Consider the following 20,181-nt stretch of genomic DNA (forward strand, 5'->3'; position numbering starts at 1 on the left):
AACAAGATTTTGCCCCGTTTACATGCACTAGAATTGGAGGATTTGCCAAGTTTGAGGTGCCTGTGGAACACGACGAGCCCCGAAGAACTTTCAGGATTTCGAAACTTGGGGTCGTTGAAGGTGGATGGTTGCTCAGGTTTGAGATGTCTATTTACTGCACCCATGGTTAAAGCTATGGCAACTCTGAAGGAATTAGAAGTTTCAAATTGTGGCAACATGGAAACGATTGTTATGGAGGACAGTGAAGATGCATCAAAACGAAGTTGGTTCTCATCATCGAAGGTACTGAAGGCAGCAGTTGAATGTCCTGGCAGCCTCATGTTCGGCCCCTCAAGTTTTTCGAGCAAGCATGTAGACGGTGACAAAGTGGAGGGAACAACCAAAAAGCTAAGCACGGCAGAGAACATCATAGCGTTCCCATCCTTAAGGATGTTAAATATACATGATTGCTACATCATGAAGAGTTTCGTCTTATCATGCAAGAGGGAGCAAGAAGCCCCCATGATGGCTGGTGATGATAGCTCAGACTCGAAGTCTAAGGACGACAGCCATGCCGTCTTCTTCAATACAAAGGTAAGCATATACATTCACGCCGTCTTTAAATATTAGATTTCTATCCATAGTGATAATTAAATATGAACATGTGGGATCACATGTCATAAGACACATAAAAAAATTCTGGAGATTGACTGTCAAAAAAGTGATGAACACCACCTTAACTACTGTAGAAAAAATGTGAAAACGAAGGAATAAAATTTGAAAGGAATACAAAAATATTTATATGGTAATATTTATAATACATAATGCAAAGTAGAATTGGTACATTATTATGCCACAAAAGTATAGTTTTCATGATCTAATTAATTATAATAGTAATTGAAAATTGAAATACTCAATACTTGATTCTGAAAACATTTTAATAGGTTAATTGAATCAAAGAATCATATTGTATATCATCATTGGTACATATAAATTATTGATCATAAGCTAAAAAAATGAAATGAATATATAAACATCTGTCTGATCTTTATAATTGATATTATGTGGAAAAATTATTAAGAATTAATTACACTAGTGGTCTAAAAGGTTTTAATAATGTATCAGGTTGGTCCAAAATTTTTTTTTGCTACTTGATGATACAAAATGTTTCAAGTTGTAACTTGATAGTATGAATCTTCATCTCGCCATTGACGCCGTCAAGCAGTCCTTTACAAGACTGTAAATTTTATATCATCATGTAACTTACGTAAAACATTTTGTACTATTAAGTTACAATTTCAAAACATTTTGCACCATCATGTAACGTCCCACACAAATCAGTTTTGCACCATCAAAGTCGGCTTGACGGCGTCAATGGCGAGATGACGGTTTGTACTATCATGTTATAATTTTGAAACATTTTGTACCATCAAGTAACAAAAAAAACTTTTTGGACCAACCTGTTACATTATTATTACTTTTTGGACCACCAGTATAATTTACCATTTTATTAATCATATTTTCGTAACATGAGTAAGATACTTAACAAACAGTCAAACAACTATAAGCCTTGTCCATTTATTATATTTATGTAATAATAAAGGAAATCAAGATAATTAATTGTATCCTGGAAGACTGAAAAAGGTGAAGTGATTATTAATAATATATATATATATATGAAAATAAACTCCGAGCCGAATTCTCATGCCGTCACATCATCAAAAATAAAAAATAGAATTTTATCGCTTTGCCACGTCACATCACTTATGTATTAAGAATTTTTTTTAATTACGCAGTAGGATATAAATTTAGGTAATAGAATATAAATTTTTTATCAACAATTTTTTCAGTAAAATATATATTTTATTTGCTTATAACCCAACAAATATATACTAAATACATTAGCTGCTATTCATGAAATTTACGTTGTAGAATATATAGATTAAATCTTTCAAAAATAGTGATTTTTTTATATTTGCTATATTTTTACTATCTTAACAATATATAGTGGAATTTCATAATATATGTGGATGTATATATGACGCTTAAAATATTTACATATATATTTCAAAATACACACATATATATGTCGTTTAACATATAGATTATCTATATGTATTTTTCTCCAAATCGTCCACATATATATAGCAAAAAGATTAGAATGTGCATGTATTTTATTTTATATATTTTGTTTCCTTTTCTTAAGTTCAAAATTATTATTTTTTCTCAAACCACGGATTTTTTTTCTCAATTGACTATATATATGTGCTTAGTGTTGCTCTAATTCTATGACAAGCAACAATCAGTATATTCTCAAACAAATGTCCCACTTGAGATTTAAGCGGCAGAGAATCCGGTCAACCTATAGATTCTACCTCACAATAATATGACTTTTTTTTTACGTAAGAATAACTTATACATTACCTACTATTCAGGAAATTTATGTAATAGAATATAAATTTTTTATCAATAATTATACAGTAGTATATATATTACCAATATGGTTGGTTTAAGCGGTTTGACGCTTGTTTTGCTTAAACAAAGTCTTGGATTCGAGTCCTTGTGAATGCAAAAAACTCACACTGGAAGAGCTTTATCCCTTAGTAGGTCGATCCGGCTTGACTGGATTAGTTGAACCTTCTGGATATCAGAGTTCACACCAAAGAATATATGCATATTATTTGTAGGTATATGTAAGTATATGTATACGTATGCATGTTTGAAAAATGCCGGGTCTCACAGTGACACATCATTAACACGTGTATGATCAATTTAATTTTTTTTATATATAAATACTGGGTAAAAGTGAAAATAAAAACTAAAAGGACTCAAGTAACACTTTGAAGTACTAATACTAATAGTAATTGATGAATAGGACTTAAAGATACAAATTTAATGGCTCATGTTTATGTACTGTTGTAAAATCACTCACACGGAGAGATTAAATCACGATTATTTTTAACTCTAATAGCTACTTAATTTTAAAGGAATTGGAGGAATGGTAATTCTGGAAAAGGAAAGGAAAATCAAGAGTATATTTCGTCTCTAGTTTGCAATATAGATTAAGGCCGGGGCTATTTTAACAACAATTACTAGTTGCATGACTATACTGTGCCCTCATTTCCCTTTTAAGCAAGTCTATGAGTTATATCCTAATTGTAACAAGATTGTCTCGTCTATCCAGTCTCTTTCCAATTTTACTTCACAAATCATGTTCTCTCCTATATGAGCAATCTTTAAATTCTATATCGTCTATCTTTCCAGCAAAAAAAAAGAAAAAAAGAAAAAGGTTCTATATCGTCTATCATGTCTTCTCCTTCCTTCCTTCAACCCGTTCATATCTTTCCACTGTTAACGAATATGGGGGTCACACTTAATTATTTCACTTAACATACAACTCCTCAATTGGTAACATCTTTAAGTTAGAAAGTGTTCGCTCTGGAAATATTTATTTTAGATTGCAGAATAGATGTTTATACAATTTTTCCATGTAATCTTCTTTATATGTTGTTAACCATTTCTATTAATTCAGCAAGTCTTGAACATGTTCCATTGTTTCCTTCTTTTTCTTTTTCTGTTAATTTATTGCATCAAATTTGTTTTGTTAACCTTATTGCATCCCAATTTTAACAGAAATTCGATTTAATTTCGCACTTAACGGAGGTCTCTTTCTAGTACAGTCTGTATAGATATACTGAAAAATGGACCAAAATGAAATTATAAAAAGTTACTAAACATTTTTGCGATGATTGACAATTGATAAGCTTATGTGACGATGTTATGCTTCCCAGGTTCATCTTCCGAGCTTGGAGGAGCTATCGCTCGAAGACTTAACTTGTGAAAAGATATGGCATGACAAACTCCCTCAAGGATCCTTTTGCAAGCTAGGAGATCTCCGTATTGGCTGGTTTGGCAATCTATCAGTTGTCTTTCCTTCAACTTTCATAGAAAGATTGAAGAATCTGAAAAGCATCGACGTTAAATTTTGCATATCTCTAAGAAGACTATTTTGTTGCCATCTATCATCAGTTGTCCTTCCTTCAACTTTTATAGAAAGATTGAAGAATCTGGCAAGTGTTTGCGTGGAAGATTGCTCAATTCTAAGAAGACTATTCGCACCTGTTTCACGGGACTCTGACGAAAAGCTCAAATGGATGAGTCTACCTGAACTGAAAGAAGTGGAGTTATATTTCCTGCCACGACTGACGCATGTTGTGGGGGTGGCTCCCGCTCCCATAGGGTACTACTGGGATTTCCAAGTCTAACAACAGTTGAAGCGGGGTATTGCCATAGTTTAATGGATATGTTCCCCACTGCCACAGCCACAACACTCTCAAAGCTAGAGGAAGTTTCAATTCAAGGTTGCGACAGCATGGAAGAAGTGATTGCGAAAGAAGAAGAAGAAGAAGAAGAAGAAGGGGAAGGGATTTACGAACTGACATTCCCTTGATTGAGTTCGCTGAAACTTCATTATCTGAAGAATTTGATCTGTTTCTCTTCTGCGAGTTGTTCATTTTACTTTCCATCCTTAGAAGACCTACATTTGAAGGACTGCCATAAGATGGAGGCATTCATCTCGCCCATAGCACATACTGAAACTGCAGCATTATTCTTCAATGAGAAGGTTTACATTACACCCTTCCAACCCCCACCTTCTCCCCAATTTCATTGTGTCTTTCAGTCTTCAGTTGCTGATGTTTGCTTTAGTTTGATCGCGCATCAAGTGTATTGACGAATGCAAGCAAGCAAAGCTGGTGTTCTTTTGCCTCTTTCATTAATTTACAGTAGTCTGCATGACATTTTTTGTTGCTCCACATGCAGGTCAAGCTTCCGAAATTGGCGAAATTAGAGATTGGTCGAATAGGATTGAAAGAGTTATCATTGCACACTCAGACCCCTCCTGGGTCTTTGCAAAGCTTTAGGCAACCTGTTATGTTCAGCTTCCCTGAGTTTCATGGTGGTCCATCCTTTGCAATGAAGAGGTTGCAGCGACTGGAGAGGCTGACGTGCTTAGAGATCTATGATTGCCAGCAAAGAAATCTTTTCACAAGTTCACAAGTGAAATGCCTGCGGCATCTCCGGCGTCTCAAGATAGAATCGTGTGATATTCTGGAAAATGTCATTACAAATGGAGAGGCACTAGCAACCGGGGGCATTGTCTTTCCTTGCTTAACTAACTTGAAACTTCATGATCTGCCAGAACTCTGCAGCTTCTACCACGAGCGCCACACATCATGCAAAGAAAGCCATGAACAATCAGGCCGGAAGGATGAGGACAGTCTCCACCATCAAATTCAGCCATCGCTATTTTGGGTTGAGCAGGTACACAGGTCCTACATTACATTTACTCTCTTAATTGCTTCACAGTCTAAAGTTACTCCTATACGTGTCTTGTGTTCTTGAGTAACAATAATTAGAATTAGAATCTAAAATTGCATACCCAAACATGACACATACTATGCAGCAGATCTTTCATCACGCCCGTTCTCCTACACAACGACATCACCTAAATTTATACTGATATAAAACTTTCTCAATTTTTACACCAAAAGAAAAGAACTCTTATCAATTTTTGTGATCTCTCCTATTTACCTTGAAGTTTTCCTCATAAAAATATCAGATTGATCTTACAATGATGCTGACATGCAGTGTAATTGGTGTTTAATCCTCCAATTTTTAATTATCTTAGAGTAATAATTCTCCGACAGACAGGCAAAGATTATAAATTCAAAGCCCTGGGCAGTTAATCTTGTGATTTGAAACCCAGTAGGCCATAGCCATTCATTCACACAAAATGTAATTGGTTCTTCATATCTAACAGCAACATGGACATGCACCTCAGCTGTTTCCTGCCTTATCATCACCAAAATACGGAACTAACCAAAGCTATGTTCCCTGCACTGTAGGTTTCATTCCCCTCCTTGGAGAAATTGGCGATTTCAAGTATAGGCAAGTTAAAGATGATATGGCATGGGCAAGCTGCTCCAGATGCTTTCAGCAAATTGACAGAGATTAAGGTGGAAAGATGTAATAAGCTAGAGCATGTGTTCGAATCCGATATGCTACAGTCTTTCGTGAACCTTGAAAAGCTGAGAATTACAGACTGCTCTTCATTATCGGTCATATACGATCTGCAAGGGCTCGTAGTGAACCCGGGAGTGGAAAATGCTGCCACCACTGCCCATCTGAAAGAATTGGAACTGAATGGGTTGAGGGAGTTAAAGCATATATGGAACGGGGACCCCACAGGAATCGTCAGCTTTCAGAACTTGTCCACTGTTGATGTTACTGGATGTGGAAGTCTCGCGTATCTTTTCCCTGCCTCTCTGGCAGAAAGCCTTCTGAAGCTTGAGAAGCTGTCGATTAGGACATCAAGCCAGCTAGAGGTGGTTGTTGCTGATGATGAAGTGGACAAAGTATCCGATGACCGGAAACTAATCTTTCCACAACTGGAAGACCTCACACTCGAGAAATTACAGGAACTCAAGAGCTTCCATTCAGGTAGACATATTTTGCAGTTCCCCTTGCTGAAAAAATTGACGGTTGAAGGGGTAGGCGACCTAGTGGAGCTCCTCGCTTCTGACTTTGGGAGTTTCTCAGTGCCATCTGAAAAAGGTTCTCCAGCACTCCAACAACCTCTGTTCTTAGTTGATAAGGTGCGTGACATATCTTCTCTCCCACAGCTTGTGTTTCTTTTGGTTCAGTCGTTACAGTTTTAGCACAAACTGACAAATCAGGTTAAGTGTACCAGAGCGCTCACTGCCAATCGTGTCTCAAGTGGGCAAAACAGTTCTCAAAAAATAAATGAAAAGAATTCGTAATGTCGCAGGTTTCATTCCCTCGGTTGGAGGAATTAAGTATTACAGGCATGAAGAACTTAGCAACGATATGGCACGGTCAAATGACTGAAGGATATTATTTCACCAAACTTAAAGAGATCATTGTAAAAGGCTGTGATGCCCTGGTTACCATATTCCCACCCAACACGGTGCATGCATTACGGAAACTCGAGAAGCTGCATGTAATATCTTGTCCTTCATTGAGGGTCATCTACCATATGCAAGGGCTCACCCAGGACAGAGTGGAATATTCTGGTCAGGTTGTTGTTGGGGCTCAGCTGAAAGAATTGCTTCTTCAGGAATTACCAAAATTGGAGCACATCTGGAATATTGCAGATCCTGGAAGGATTCTCAGCTTTCACAACCTGGACTCGGTCAAAGTTGAGAAATGCGAGACTCTCAAGTATGTCTTCCCTCCCTCTGTGGCGAAGGTTCTTTACAACCTTAATGAGTTGTGGATAGAGAATAATCGGGGGCTAGAGGAGATTGTTGCAGCAGCAGTTGAGAAAGTGGAAATAGCTGCAGGTACCTCGGAATTTGTATTTCCTCGAGCTACAAGTCTGAAGCTCTCTGGACTCCTGGGGCTCAAAAGTTTCTGCCAAAGGCGGCATATCTCCAAATGGCCCTCGTTGGAAGAATTGGAGATCACAAGCTGCGATCGCATCCAGAACTTGTTCTGTCATATTGATTTTTTCCAAGAAGCAGCCGGTAACAGTAATGATGTGGGATCTCCTCCTCAGCAAACCCTCTTCTTCGTAGATAAGGTATGGACATTTATTTTTTCTCTTCCTTTTTGATTGGTCAGCTAGCTAGCACAAATTTAACGAGAAAATATAAGGTGAGTCTGACATATCTCAGAGCAGTCATTAGAATAACACGTATCTAATCAATTCAAGCCTGACCCAAGAGAAAGGAAAATACAACCTTCGCCTTAAGCTACTGAAGGGGAAAAAAAAAAAAAAAACCCTTCGCCTTAGACCCCATCAATTATTGCCCTTAAGTTAATAGTATAATTTTAACTAGGTGATGACCCACGTATTGCGCGGCAAATATATTTAATTTTTTGACAATAGGTAATATCAAAATTAAGTACATTATGAATTTTTATTCAAGAAAAATATGTTGTGGATTAAAAAATTTCCACTTAAAAATTAAATGAGTTCAGTAGAAAATTACATTTCATCAAGAGCGTAATTTTAATATCCTATATATTGTGGAAAAAGGAAGTAATGTGCCGGTTTTTCAAGTATAAAAAAATACAAATCTTAAATATTGATCTATAGGGAAGCAAGTAACTAGAAAATGTATCTATTCAAAAATATAATTTTTTTTCTTCACGATAATGATTGTAATTATAAATTATAATATAATTATTTTTTACTATCATTATTCTATTCAACTCAATTTTTGATACTTCACACAATCGCAATTGCCATCTTAACAAATCTATATCTTGCATGACAATCACAACTCGTCAATAGAATAGAAAATTCTTCAAACCAAAATATAATAGCAGTAAGACAACTATTTAAATGCTCAACAAATAGGTAGTGCTAACTCATAACAATTGAAGAGATCGCAATAGCATAAAAAACAACTAAATCCTAATGTTATGGAATAACTCTGAATAAATTATGAAAATAAAGAAAAACCTAATGAATGTGAGAAAATACGACCAATGAAGAAATAGAATTCTAGCTCCAATCAATGCAATTATCTAGGAAATAACGAATATGTTATGAACCTCATTGAAACTTGAAAACAAAGGAAAACCCTGCCTTCTAGTTTGCATGAGCAGAAAAAATATGTTTTGAAGTCCGATTTTTAGACTTCATTTGGGAGTGAGGTGACGGTTGAATAAATGCTTATTTTGCTGAGTTTTAAACAAAAGTAGTGTTGGGTGAATTCTTTCAAAATCATAATTTGACTAATTTCTGCTATTGAAAACGTGATTTTTTCTAGCAGGTTGATAGGTATTCGTGTGTTTATAAAAATTACTTTTGTTTATTCTCTACTTTAAGCATTAATTTTTATTTCAATAGTTTCAAATTGTTATCTCCCAAACACTTTTGCTTATTTTAAAATCAACACTTATTTTTCAGTAATTATACTTTAGCACTTTTATTTCAGCAACAATACTCCCAAACCAACCTTAGTACTAGACGACCAATATATATACATAATTATTTCCTTAATAGCTATTTAAAAAATTTCTCATCTATTAAAATATTGGACAATAATTATAGTTAGGTATATCTAAATGATGGACTTTATTTCACTATGTATTTCAGATGTCCTTATTACACTGTATATATTCCACTAATATGCTCCTATCAAAAAATATATTCCATTGTATACTCCACTTTTCCCAATTGTGGATATAATCTATATATTTTACTATATTATAGATTGATAAGAAAATATTACATATATACTTTTTCGTTGGATAAATATTTTTGGATAAAAGATTGTTAAAATTTCCTGGCTATATAAATAATCACGTGGCATCGCGAGAGAAATAGGAATTCTTGAGTATATATGTATTAAAATATTATACTTTGTGTATATATATGAAAAGATTAAGATTATTGAAATTAATAATCTAATTGTCGTATAATAATCAATAAAAGATTATTATTATTTTTTTTTTTCCATTACTCGTGCAGTAGAGGTGTATACATATTATATATATATATATATATATATATATGGCACATATAAACGGTATTATAAATAAAAATATTATATAAATTGGAATTTGATTGTGGTTAATATTGAAATATACTTATAGGGCAATTCAATTACTATAAAAAAAAATTGAATAGCAACTAATGTATATAGTATATATTTTGTTGGGCTATATATAAATACATTATTCTACTGCATAATTAATAATAATAATTTCCTTAATATAGTAGTGATGCCGTGGCAAAGCGAAAGAGTTTCGTTTCTTATTTTTGATAATATCGCGGCGTGAGAATTCGGCTCGTGCTTTGTTTATATATGTATATATATATAGTTATATTACTATAAATATTCGGAAAAATAGCAACCCCTAGTACAGAATTTGAGTCATTTTCATCCCCTGGCACGATTTTTAAAATTGACACGTCATAACACATATAAGAATTCTCTTTTTAATTTAGCACACCATTTGAATTCCATTCGAAATACTAATGGTGAGTTGAATTGGCCTTTAGGGTGGGTCATCTCTGCATGCGTGGCACGCCTCTTGTCATCTCTGCATGCGTGGCACGCCTCTTGGAATATAATACATTAAAAAAATTATTTAGAAATATATATATATTATATATATATATTTATAAGAGGGGCGGCCCTCCCTCGGGGAGGTCGTTGGGACCTGTCGAACCCCCAACGACCTCGCTTGAGGATGGGATAGTCGACAAAGAAAAAGAAAAGAAAGAGGGGGGGGGGGGGGGGGGGGGGGGCGGGGGCACTCCCCTGGTGACGTCACCGAAGGGGCGCGGTCGGCAGGGGAAGCTTCCTCCTTAGTAACAGGTCCTCGGCAACCACCCCTAAGGGAGGGGTGGCTGGTGGACAGGATCTCCTCTTCCAACTTGCCCTACTTTTAATTATTTTATTATTTTTGAATATTTTTATATTTTTCTTTATCTTTTTAATTCATAACTTATTTAATATTATCTATGGTACAAGAGGGTCCATCAAAGTGGCAAGCTCAGCTTTCTAACTGCAACCTAACGGAAACCTAATCACGTGCTAGTTTTGTCAAGAAAATTCAATTTTGTGCTATATGGTGCTAAGTTTAAAAAGCATGAGATGAAAATGCCGTCCAAACTGTGCTTGCTGATACTATTCCCTGGATATTATACTACCGCATGCACAATAACTACCAATGACTACAATTATAGATAATTATCTTAGACATCCATATATATATATATATATATATATTTAAAGTAGACTCCTGCAAACAAGAGCCCTTCGTTCGTTTGACAAGAGCTTACTTTTGTCTTCCCCCCAGCTCATGGTGCAACGTCCTTTCATATTCCCTTATATTTATTATATTCTCGATACCGAGAAAATTAATTAAAACAATGAAAAAAAAACGAAAGGAAATAAATTATATATAAAATTTAAAAATTAAAATCAATTTAAAAGAAACAAAAAAATGTCATTTCTAATCCTTTTGTACCCTAACATTTCCAATTAAATCCACTTTGCACCCAGATCCTTATACTGTCTGCGGGTTTGAAGTCCATAATGGCCTATTTAACCTCTTGGGATGCCTCGCATTAAACTCGTGGAACCAAAAAATGCTTGCACTTTGAGTGTTTGACCTACTTGGCATGCTGATATTAAGCAATCGTTATCCTCATTTTATCCTGATCACTCATTAGAAAACAAAAGAAATGGTCAGAACAAAAGAGCTTATTGAAAAGTAGATCGTCGGTAATTTACCAAATTTTATATCTTCTTGATAAGGAAATATATTAGATATAATTATTTGTAAATTTAATTCATAAATATTAATTGAACCGTGTTACTTGTTACCTTTTCAATCTTTTTGATTCTTTGAGGGAACTATATTGTAGTTGATGACTCGAGTATTGCATGGGCGTGCAATTGAATAACTTTTTGTTGTATAGCTGAATAATTCTATACGTTATGTATAAATAATATTTAGTTAAAACCAAATGAATTATGTTAAGGATATCAATAAATTACAACAAATAATTCATATCGACTAAGCAAAAACGATATCTTTACTTCAACATCAACTGGATGATGTAATTTATCTTTCAATTATTAATTATGTACAAGTTTTTTTCTCAAAGTAAGGTCCGAAACAGATCACTCTAAGACTTTCTTATAATTATATACATCAATGAATCATAATTTCATTAGAAACAATAAATTAGTAATAATTAATTTTGATTAATAAAATAATATACAAGCAAACTATACCTCCATGTCAAGAAAATCATATCAAAATTGATAATTTCGTCACTTTTTATGGACCCAATTCTTCTAATATATGATAAACTATTGTACAACTCAAAATCTATTAGGGTATTTAGATTAAACAATGAATGATAAAGAAAATTTTCTTGCAAATATAATAGTTCTAAGCAAATAATAAGTGCACCAAAACAAATTAACATCCAATTAAAAAGATAACATCCTAAACAAATTACTTTTATTAAAATACATGAATTTGAGGATAATAGATTTCGAGAAAAACCTGATAAAGCCTAGTGAAATATTGGTGAAGTCTTGCGATCGACCAAATTGATGTAAGATATTTGAGTTAGTATATAGGATAAACATGTATAGCGTATGTAGTGCAAATGTCATGCATATTGATGCGGAATTTCCTATTGAATATAAAAGTTCCAATATGATGAAATTTTTATCTCGGGAAAATACTCTAAATTCAACTATACGATATATACGACATATATATAATTGGTAATTGTAGCTCAGGTCTCAATATATGATATACATTGCAAATATATATATATTTCTAAAATAAAGAAAATATACTCTATATATTCTATAATATATATATATATATTAAAAATATTATGAATATATTTTTCTAGGTGAATAAATATTTCTTGATAAATAATATAAAAAATTCCTTAATATATAGATGATTACGTAGCATCACGAGAGAGTTCCAGTTTATATTTTGATGATATGGCAACGTTAGAATTCGGTTTCGGACTTTTGTTTTCACACACACACACACATATATATATATTACTTAGCCGCTGCCACATCATCGTATCAAAATTATCAAGTTTCTCGATATATCTTAATTCTAGTAATTATCAAAAAGGAAATATTTATTCTCTTATGATAAGTACTTTAGATAATTATTCTTCTAAATAATTACGTCAACTTGAAATAATTATTTTCTATTGCGTGTTATCTGTCAAGTTACTTCATGAAATTAAAAAATTTTCTTGCACAACCCGCAGATTCTCACATAGTTTTACATGGTATTACTGCAGTGGTGTATCCATCCCCTAAGACTTGGTTTGGGAGTAAGTGCTGAAACAAAATGGCCAAAAAAATAAGTTTTTATTTTATAATAACTAAATCATTTGGGAGACACTAATTCAAAATTGTCAAAATTAAAATTAGTGCTTAAAATAAAGAATAAGAAGTAATTTTCATAAGCACATGTTAACCTGCCGCAGAAAATCGCTTTTTTCAATTTCCAAAATTAGCCAAAACCATGATTTTGAAAATATTTGCCAAACATTGCTTTTACGTAAATTGGAAAAGCGCCTTTTCAACCTCCAACTGCACTTCCAATGAACTGTAAGCGCATACTGTAAATGTACACCTCCTCTCTGTCTAATCATTTCCAAAAGAAGATCCAATTTGTGTGCTGCATGCTACAGGTTTCCTTCCTTTGCTTGGAGAGATTGAAGGTTTCATCCATGAACAGCCTGACAACAATATGGCACTCTCAAGTCGATGCGGATTCTCTCAGCGAACTTATAGAAATCACGGTAGAAGGATGTGATAAACTGGTAACCTTGTTCCGCCCCGGCACAGCACGCTTGTTTCAAAACCTTGAGGTTCTAAATATAAGAAGATGCAGGGCGTTGGAAGTGGTGTATGAAATAGAGGAGAATGCCGGTTCTCATCTTCCTGGCTTGGTAGCGGTCACCAAACTGAAAAAGCTGTCTCTCACTGATTTGGCGAATTTGCAGCACATATGGAGAATGGACCCGAGAGGGATCCTCAGATTTCAGAATTTAAGCTCAGTCTCAGTTATGGGATGCAGCAGCCTTGGGTATCTCTTCCATGCCTCTGTGGCAAAAGCCCTCGTCCAGCTTGTTGAGCTGGAGGTGAAAGATTCGAGCCTAGAGGTAATTGTTGCAGAAGATAAAGGCGTGCCACCTGCCAGTACCCTGGAATTTGTTTTCCCTCGAGCTACCAAGCTGGAGCTCTCAGACCTGCCGCAGCTCAAAAGCTTCTACCCAGGCAAATATATTTCTCGATGGCCCTCACTGAGAGAGTTGATGATCTTTAAGAGCAACAAGGTTGAGATATTTGCTTTCGACTCGAAGAAATCCCGAGCAATAACCAGGACTGGCAATCAAGCTGAACAACCCCTGTTCTTGGTTGACAAGGTACACGCTTCCTATGCCACTCTCTCTCCACTAGATTATGAAAATTATGGACATATATTAGATTCGCAGAACAGGAATAACGAGATATTTCTAGCTACATACGATGACGATGATGCGAATGGGGATTATGAATGATGAAGCGTCCATCGGGTGAGCTTCCAATTTTTATAACTTGTGATATGTAGATAACGGATAAATTTCGGTTGATCTTGGCAGGGAACATTTTCCATTGGAGAAACACTGCATATGCAACACAATGATAACATGAAACAGATCATATGGAGTGGGCGCAACCATCCCAAGCTGACATGCTTCTCATCAGGGGTCCACTTCCATTTCACGAACCTCACGGCTCTGAAAGTTGAGAATTGCCGCTCTTTGAAGAACATACTCAACCCAAACATGGTGTCGGAACTCCCTTGGCTTGCAACACTAGAAATTAGGGACTGTGCAATGCTGGAGGCAGTGATTGTAGGAGAGAAGAAAGCGAGAAGACGTAACATCAGGCTGGGAAAGTTGAGATATATAACTCTAGAGTCCTTGCCCAAGTTGGTTAGCTTCTGCCCTCGCGGTTGCTTATTTGAATGTCCATCTTTGAAGGGCATGACCCTAAAAAACTGTCCTGAAATGAGGACATTCACTTCTCCACACCTGAAAGAGAAAGCATTGAATGCGATGGGTGAAAACAGCAAAGAATCATACTCAAGTAGTGGTGATATTGACATACGTCGAGAACCCTTCTTCAGTGAAAAGGTCAGCTTCAATGCCCAGTTTCCTTGCATATATATAGTACTTGTTCTTATTTGATTAGAGATGTCTTATGCTTTATATCACCGTGAAAGGAATTCTTTTTACGGTAAATAAGTAATTCTTTTTACAGTAAATAAGTAATTCTTTTTACGGTAAATAATGAGGTGATGGCCCTAGTCATAATCCTCATTTTGCTAATACTCCCCTGCAGATTTGTGTTTACAGTCAATTTCAGCAAATAATAAACGATTTCATCTGACTTGCTTGAGGATTTCAGTAAATGCCTTGTTGAGAGGGGATCAAGGGTATCCTAGAGGCATTTAGCGCATAATATAGGAAGAAAGAATATAATGTAAAATTCGTAATGTGCGTGCAGGTTTCATTCCCTCAATTGGAGAAATTAAGAATATCAGGCATGAAAAATTTAAGAACGATATGGCGTGGTCAAATAACTCGAGATTGTTTCAGCGAACTTCAAAATATCACAGTAGAAGGTTGTGATTCACTGGTTACAATATTCCCACCCTGCATGGTCTGTGCATTATGGAAACTCGAGAGGCTGAATTTAAAATCTTGTTCTTCATTGGAAGTCATCTATGATATGCAAGGGCTCGCTCAGGACGACATGGAATATTCTGATCACGTAATTGTTGGGACCCTGAGCTGAAAAAATTGTGCCTTAGTGGTTTACCAAAATTGGAGAACATCTGGAAAATTGCAGATCCGGGAAGGGTTCTTAGCTTTCACAACCTGGACTCGGTTAAAGTTGAGAAATGCGATAGTCTCAGGTATCTCTTCCCTCCCTCTGTGGCGAGGGTTCTTTATAACCTCGATGACCTGGTGATAGAGGATAATATAGGGCTAGAGGGAATAGTTGTAGCAGCAGTCGATGAGGAAGTGGAAACAGCAGCAGGTACCCTGGAATTTGTATTTCCTCGAGCTACACATCTGAGGCTCTGGGGACTCCCGGGGCTCAAGAGTTTCTACCAAAGGCGGCATATCTCCAAATGGCCCTCGTTGGAAAATTGCAGATCAATCACTGCGACAGCATCCAGAACTTGTTCTCTGAAATCGACTTGCTCCAAGATGCACCCGGTAATGGTGTGGGTTTTCCTAATTCTCAACAAACAGGCCTCTTCTTGGTAGATAAGGTATGAACATATTTTCTTTCTTTTCCTTTTTAATTGGTGATCAGCTAGCTAGCAGAAAAATATAACTAGAAAATATTAGCAGTTATTAGCTATAACACATATGTAATCACTTCAAGGCCGGCCCAAGGGCAAGGTAACTAAAGCCTTTGCCGTAGGCCCGAAAATTATTGCCCTTATATTAATGATAATCATATTACAATTATAGTTTATGATATTACTGCATAATAAACTAAATAGTAACTTTCCCAACTGTATGGTCCCGCATTTTTTTCAATACAAATACTGAATATTTGGTAAGTACAAATTCCATTAGATACCCAAAGATCTCGATAAACTCTCACACTTCCACCGCTACTGTGACATATAAAAACACTAAGAGGATATAATTTTGGGGTAAGCTTGAAGTCCGGTGAATAACCACAAACTAAAGTAGTCAAGTCATGGCACACGTTGAGCAATATTGTAAAGATATCGCAGAGACCTTTAGAACACAGATCATCCCTGAGTCGTTCCTAGTGAATTTCTATGGAGATTTATATTTGCAGTCAATTTCAGCAATAATAAACGTATCATCTAGCATGCATAAGGATTTCAATTAATGCCTTTTTGAGAGGGATGCATGAGGATTTCAGTGAATGCCTTGTCGAGAGGGATGTCCTAGAGGCATTTAGTGTATAATATAGAGAGAGAATCTATATATCAATATATAATTATAAAAGCCAAAACGAAGCGCTGGACAATGCCACGTAGGACGTAGGTACCTCGTAGTTGAGTGACTCTTTAAATTCTCACCAATCATGATATGAAAAATGACGTAGTATCATTGGCCATATTATTCATTGAACTCTAAAGGTTTTTCAATTATGGAAGATTGAAAGTCATCTATCATAGTCTTAACATTTTCACATAAATAAAATACAAACTTTCATATTCTACTAACTATGAAATCTGACTTTTTTATTGAAATCAGAAAAAAAATATTTACCTAACTATTTTGTAGGAGTTTAATCGAAATAGGATTGATAAGAAATAAACATTTACTAAATATATGTTCACAAATTAAAAAAAAAATTATAACAACTTCCTTATAAATACGTATAAAGAAAATTTTTTTATAGACAAACTCTATTTATAAAATTATGGACAAACTTTTGTTAATCGTGAATATTTTATATCATTTATAAGCTTATTCTATAAGTCAACCATCTTTTTAATGGTAGCCTGCGAGTTTAATGTAGAATTTATGACATGCAGGTTTCATTTCCTCAATTGGAGGAATTAACAGTTTCTGGCATGAAGAATTTAGGAACGATATGGCGCAGTCGAATAACTGGGGATTGTTTCAGCAAACTTAAAGAAATCACAGTAGAAGGATGTGATGCACTGGTTACCATATTCCCACCCAACACGGTGCGTGCATTATGGAAACTCGAGAAGCTGAAGTTAGAATCTTGTTCTTCATTGGAAGTCATCTACGATATGCAAGGGCTCACTGATGGCAGCTTGGAATATTCTGATCACGTTCTTGTTGGGACCCAACTGAAAAATTGCAAAATGAGTTAGGTTTACCAAATTGGAGCACATCTGGAATACTACAGATTCGGGAAGGATTCTCAACTTTAACAACCTATACTCGGTTGAAGTAAAGAAATGCGAGAGTCTCAAGAATCTCTTCCCTCCCTCTATAGCGAAGGTTATTTACAACATTAGTGAGCTGGTGATAGAAGATAATAGAGGGCTAGAGGAGATAGTCGCAGCAGCGGTTGATGAGGAAGTGGAAACAGCTATAGGTACCCCGGAATTTGTATTTCCTCGAGCTACACGTCTGCGGCTCTGTGGACTCCCGGGGCTCAAGAGTTTCTGCCAAAGGGGGCATATCTCCAAATGGCCCCGGTTGGAAAATTGGAGATCAAAAGCTGTGACTTCATCCAGAACTTGTTCTGTCGTATCGATTTTTTCCAAGATGCAATCGGTAATGGTAATGGTGTGGTTTCTCCTCCTCAACAAATCCTCTTCTTTGTAGATAAGGTATGAATCTTCTTTGAATTTCTTTTTCTTTTTCTTTTAATAGCTAGCTTGTTGAGAAAATATCAGGCGAGACTAATACATCTCGAAGCAGTTTTATTAGCCTAACACATAGGCAATCAGTTACAACTTCCAACTAATTCTCCAGGGTACACTTGATGGTTAAAGCAGCGTCTGGATTAGCTCGAGGATTCATTTGAAAACATTGGGAGTAATTCCTTATACTAGGTCTATGGACCTCTTTTTTGTTACAATGAAAAAGAAATCATAAATAACTAATAAATGAGTACGAATAGTCCCACTATAGGTATCTAACCTATGACCTCTTAATTACTAGGCGATGACTTACACTACTATGGTATGATCTATGGACCTCATTAGTAACCAAAAACCGTCAGAAATAATTCATCTTTCCTAGTATGGTCTCTTAGAGAATAAACATTCCGATTGACTTTTTCAGCCAAAAAGGGAAAAGGTTTAGAGCTTAGATCATCCTCGAGCCCCTTTCCAGTAAATCCACTGCAAATTTATGTTTGCAGTCAAATTCAGCAATAATAAACAATTTCATCTAACATACTCGATTACGATTGCAGAAAATGCCTTATTGAGGGAGGTGTCCTAGAGGCATTTAGCCTATAATATAGGGAGAAAGAATAAAAAATTATTTTTATTTTAATTGTTTAGTATAAATTATATATATGATATGAATTTCTAAAACAAATTTATATATACATAAAATTAGGGTCGATCAACTTCCTTCCAATTTTCTTTCTTTAAAACTTAAACTCGACCCTTCAGGTCTTTAATTTTCGGAATTTTTTGATCAATTTAGTTCTGATCGTTTTTAATTTTCGAGTTACGGGTGTTATTGCAAGACTATTCGTGAAAATAATACTTTTATTAATTATTTTGTAAACTTTTATTGAAATTTAAATTCATTTGTCCATTTTCTTTAGGATATTCTATTGAAATGAAAGATCAAGTCAGAAAAATATATCAACTGAAAATATTTTCTTGAAGTAAATTTTTTAATTGCATTAATTTCATTTATTTAAAAATGATTTTTATTAGTTTAATCGTACTTATCAAGTTTTTATTATTCTTACAATAGATTATGCACTAGTGCTATGAGTAGTGTGAGAAAAAAAAAGTTTAAGACGTTGCCTCGGTATTTACATCATTATATACCGTTTGTAATTCTACATAGTTTGTGGTATTATTAAAAAATTTTAAAAACTGTGAAGAATATTGAAAGAAAAAATAATTTAACTTAGGTTGAGGTAGATATAGATAGCCGTTTGAAGAGAAATAAGGAAAAAGTATAGTGGAAGATGACCACGTATGAATTGATGAAGGAGCGGAATAGAGATATCTGTTTAAAATTTGAACAGTTTTATAATTTTATTGTTGCCTTTCAATTTACTTTTTTTCAATAGAATAAAAAACAATGGGAATAATTTCGTAAAATTGTACAAAAACTTATACATATACTAAGATGTAGTGATTTGTCATTAGTCTACTAATTTTGTATATACTTTTTATGTTACACATATGTAAATACTATTATCAATATATATACATATATATGTTTCCATTAAAACTAATATTATTTATTTCCTTTATTAAATCAAAATAAATATGTTTTGTGAATATTATTAGTTACTTTTAATCATTTTTATTTTAAATTTAATATTTAAATACCCATGGGATTCACTTGGTAGATTTTCATGTGCCATATCTACAATTTAATGTCACATTAGAAAAGCCAGTTAAAATTGATAGGAAAATGATGACATGCTAGACATGATACGAAACTCATAATTGTAATTTTTAATGCAATTAAAAAAATTCATGCTAGAAATAGTAAAAAGAGTAAATTTTTACTTTTTTTTTGGAGATACTATTGATTCACTTTTAATTTATATATTTCTTTTTTAAAGAGTTCTCTTGATTTTGATCTCATGAATATCTTGTGGTCCATTACTTCTTGTATTCTCTTACAAGCATATATTTTGTCATTCAAGTATTATATATTTTAACCTTATCAAAGAAGGTTTCATGTGTAAATGCATTAGTATAATAAAAAATTTGTACTATGCAGGTTTCATTCCCTCGATTGGAGGAATTAACAATTTCAGGCATGAAGAATTTAGGAACGATATGGCACACTCGAATAACTGGAGATTGTTTCAACAAACTTAGAGAAATCACAGTGGAAGGCTGTGATGCACTGGTTACCATGTTCCCACCCAACATGGTGCATGAATTATGGAAACTCGAAAAGATGAATAAAGATAAGTTAGA

General features: G+C 34.5%; 1 protein-coding gene across 2 annotated transcripts; it reads left to right on the plus strand.

Annotated features, from left to right (window-relative positions):
* The first annotated feature begins 398 nt into the window (after positions 1-398).
* Positions 399-20,160, plus strand: LOC116208161. Of its 2 annotated transcripts, none has more exons than XM_031541439.1 (9): positions 399-573; positions 3,771-4,603; positions 4,801-5,301; positions 5,886-6,635; positions 6,809-7,582; positions 13,214-13,951; positions 14,168-14,704; positions 15,078-15,852; positions 19,979-20,160. In XM_031541439.1, exons 2-8 carry the CDS (start codon positions 4,541-4,543, stop codon positions 15,366-15,368), a joined length of 3,654 nt encoding a protein of 1,217 aa, XP_031397299.1. In that variant the 5' UTR covers positions 399-573; positions 3,771-4,540; the 3' UTR covers positions 15,369-15,852; positions 19,979-20,160. The 2 variants fall into 2 exon arrangements, with proteins under 2 accessions (XP_031397299.1, XP_031397292.1); XM_031541432.1 differs by lacking the exon at positions 19,979-20,160 and adding an exon at positions 17,107-17,381.
* The last annotated feature ends 21 nt before the right edge of the window (positions 20,161-20,181 follow it).

The sequence above is a fragment of the Punica granatum genome, chromosome 1, assembly GCF_007655135.1.
Source record: "Punica granatum isolate Tunisia-2019 chromosome 1, ASM765513v2, whole genome shotgun sequence".
NCBI classification, from domain to species: Eukaryota; Viridiplantae; Streptophyta; class Magnoliopsida; order Myrtales; family Lythraceae; genus Punica; species Punica granatum.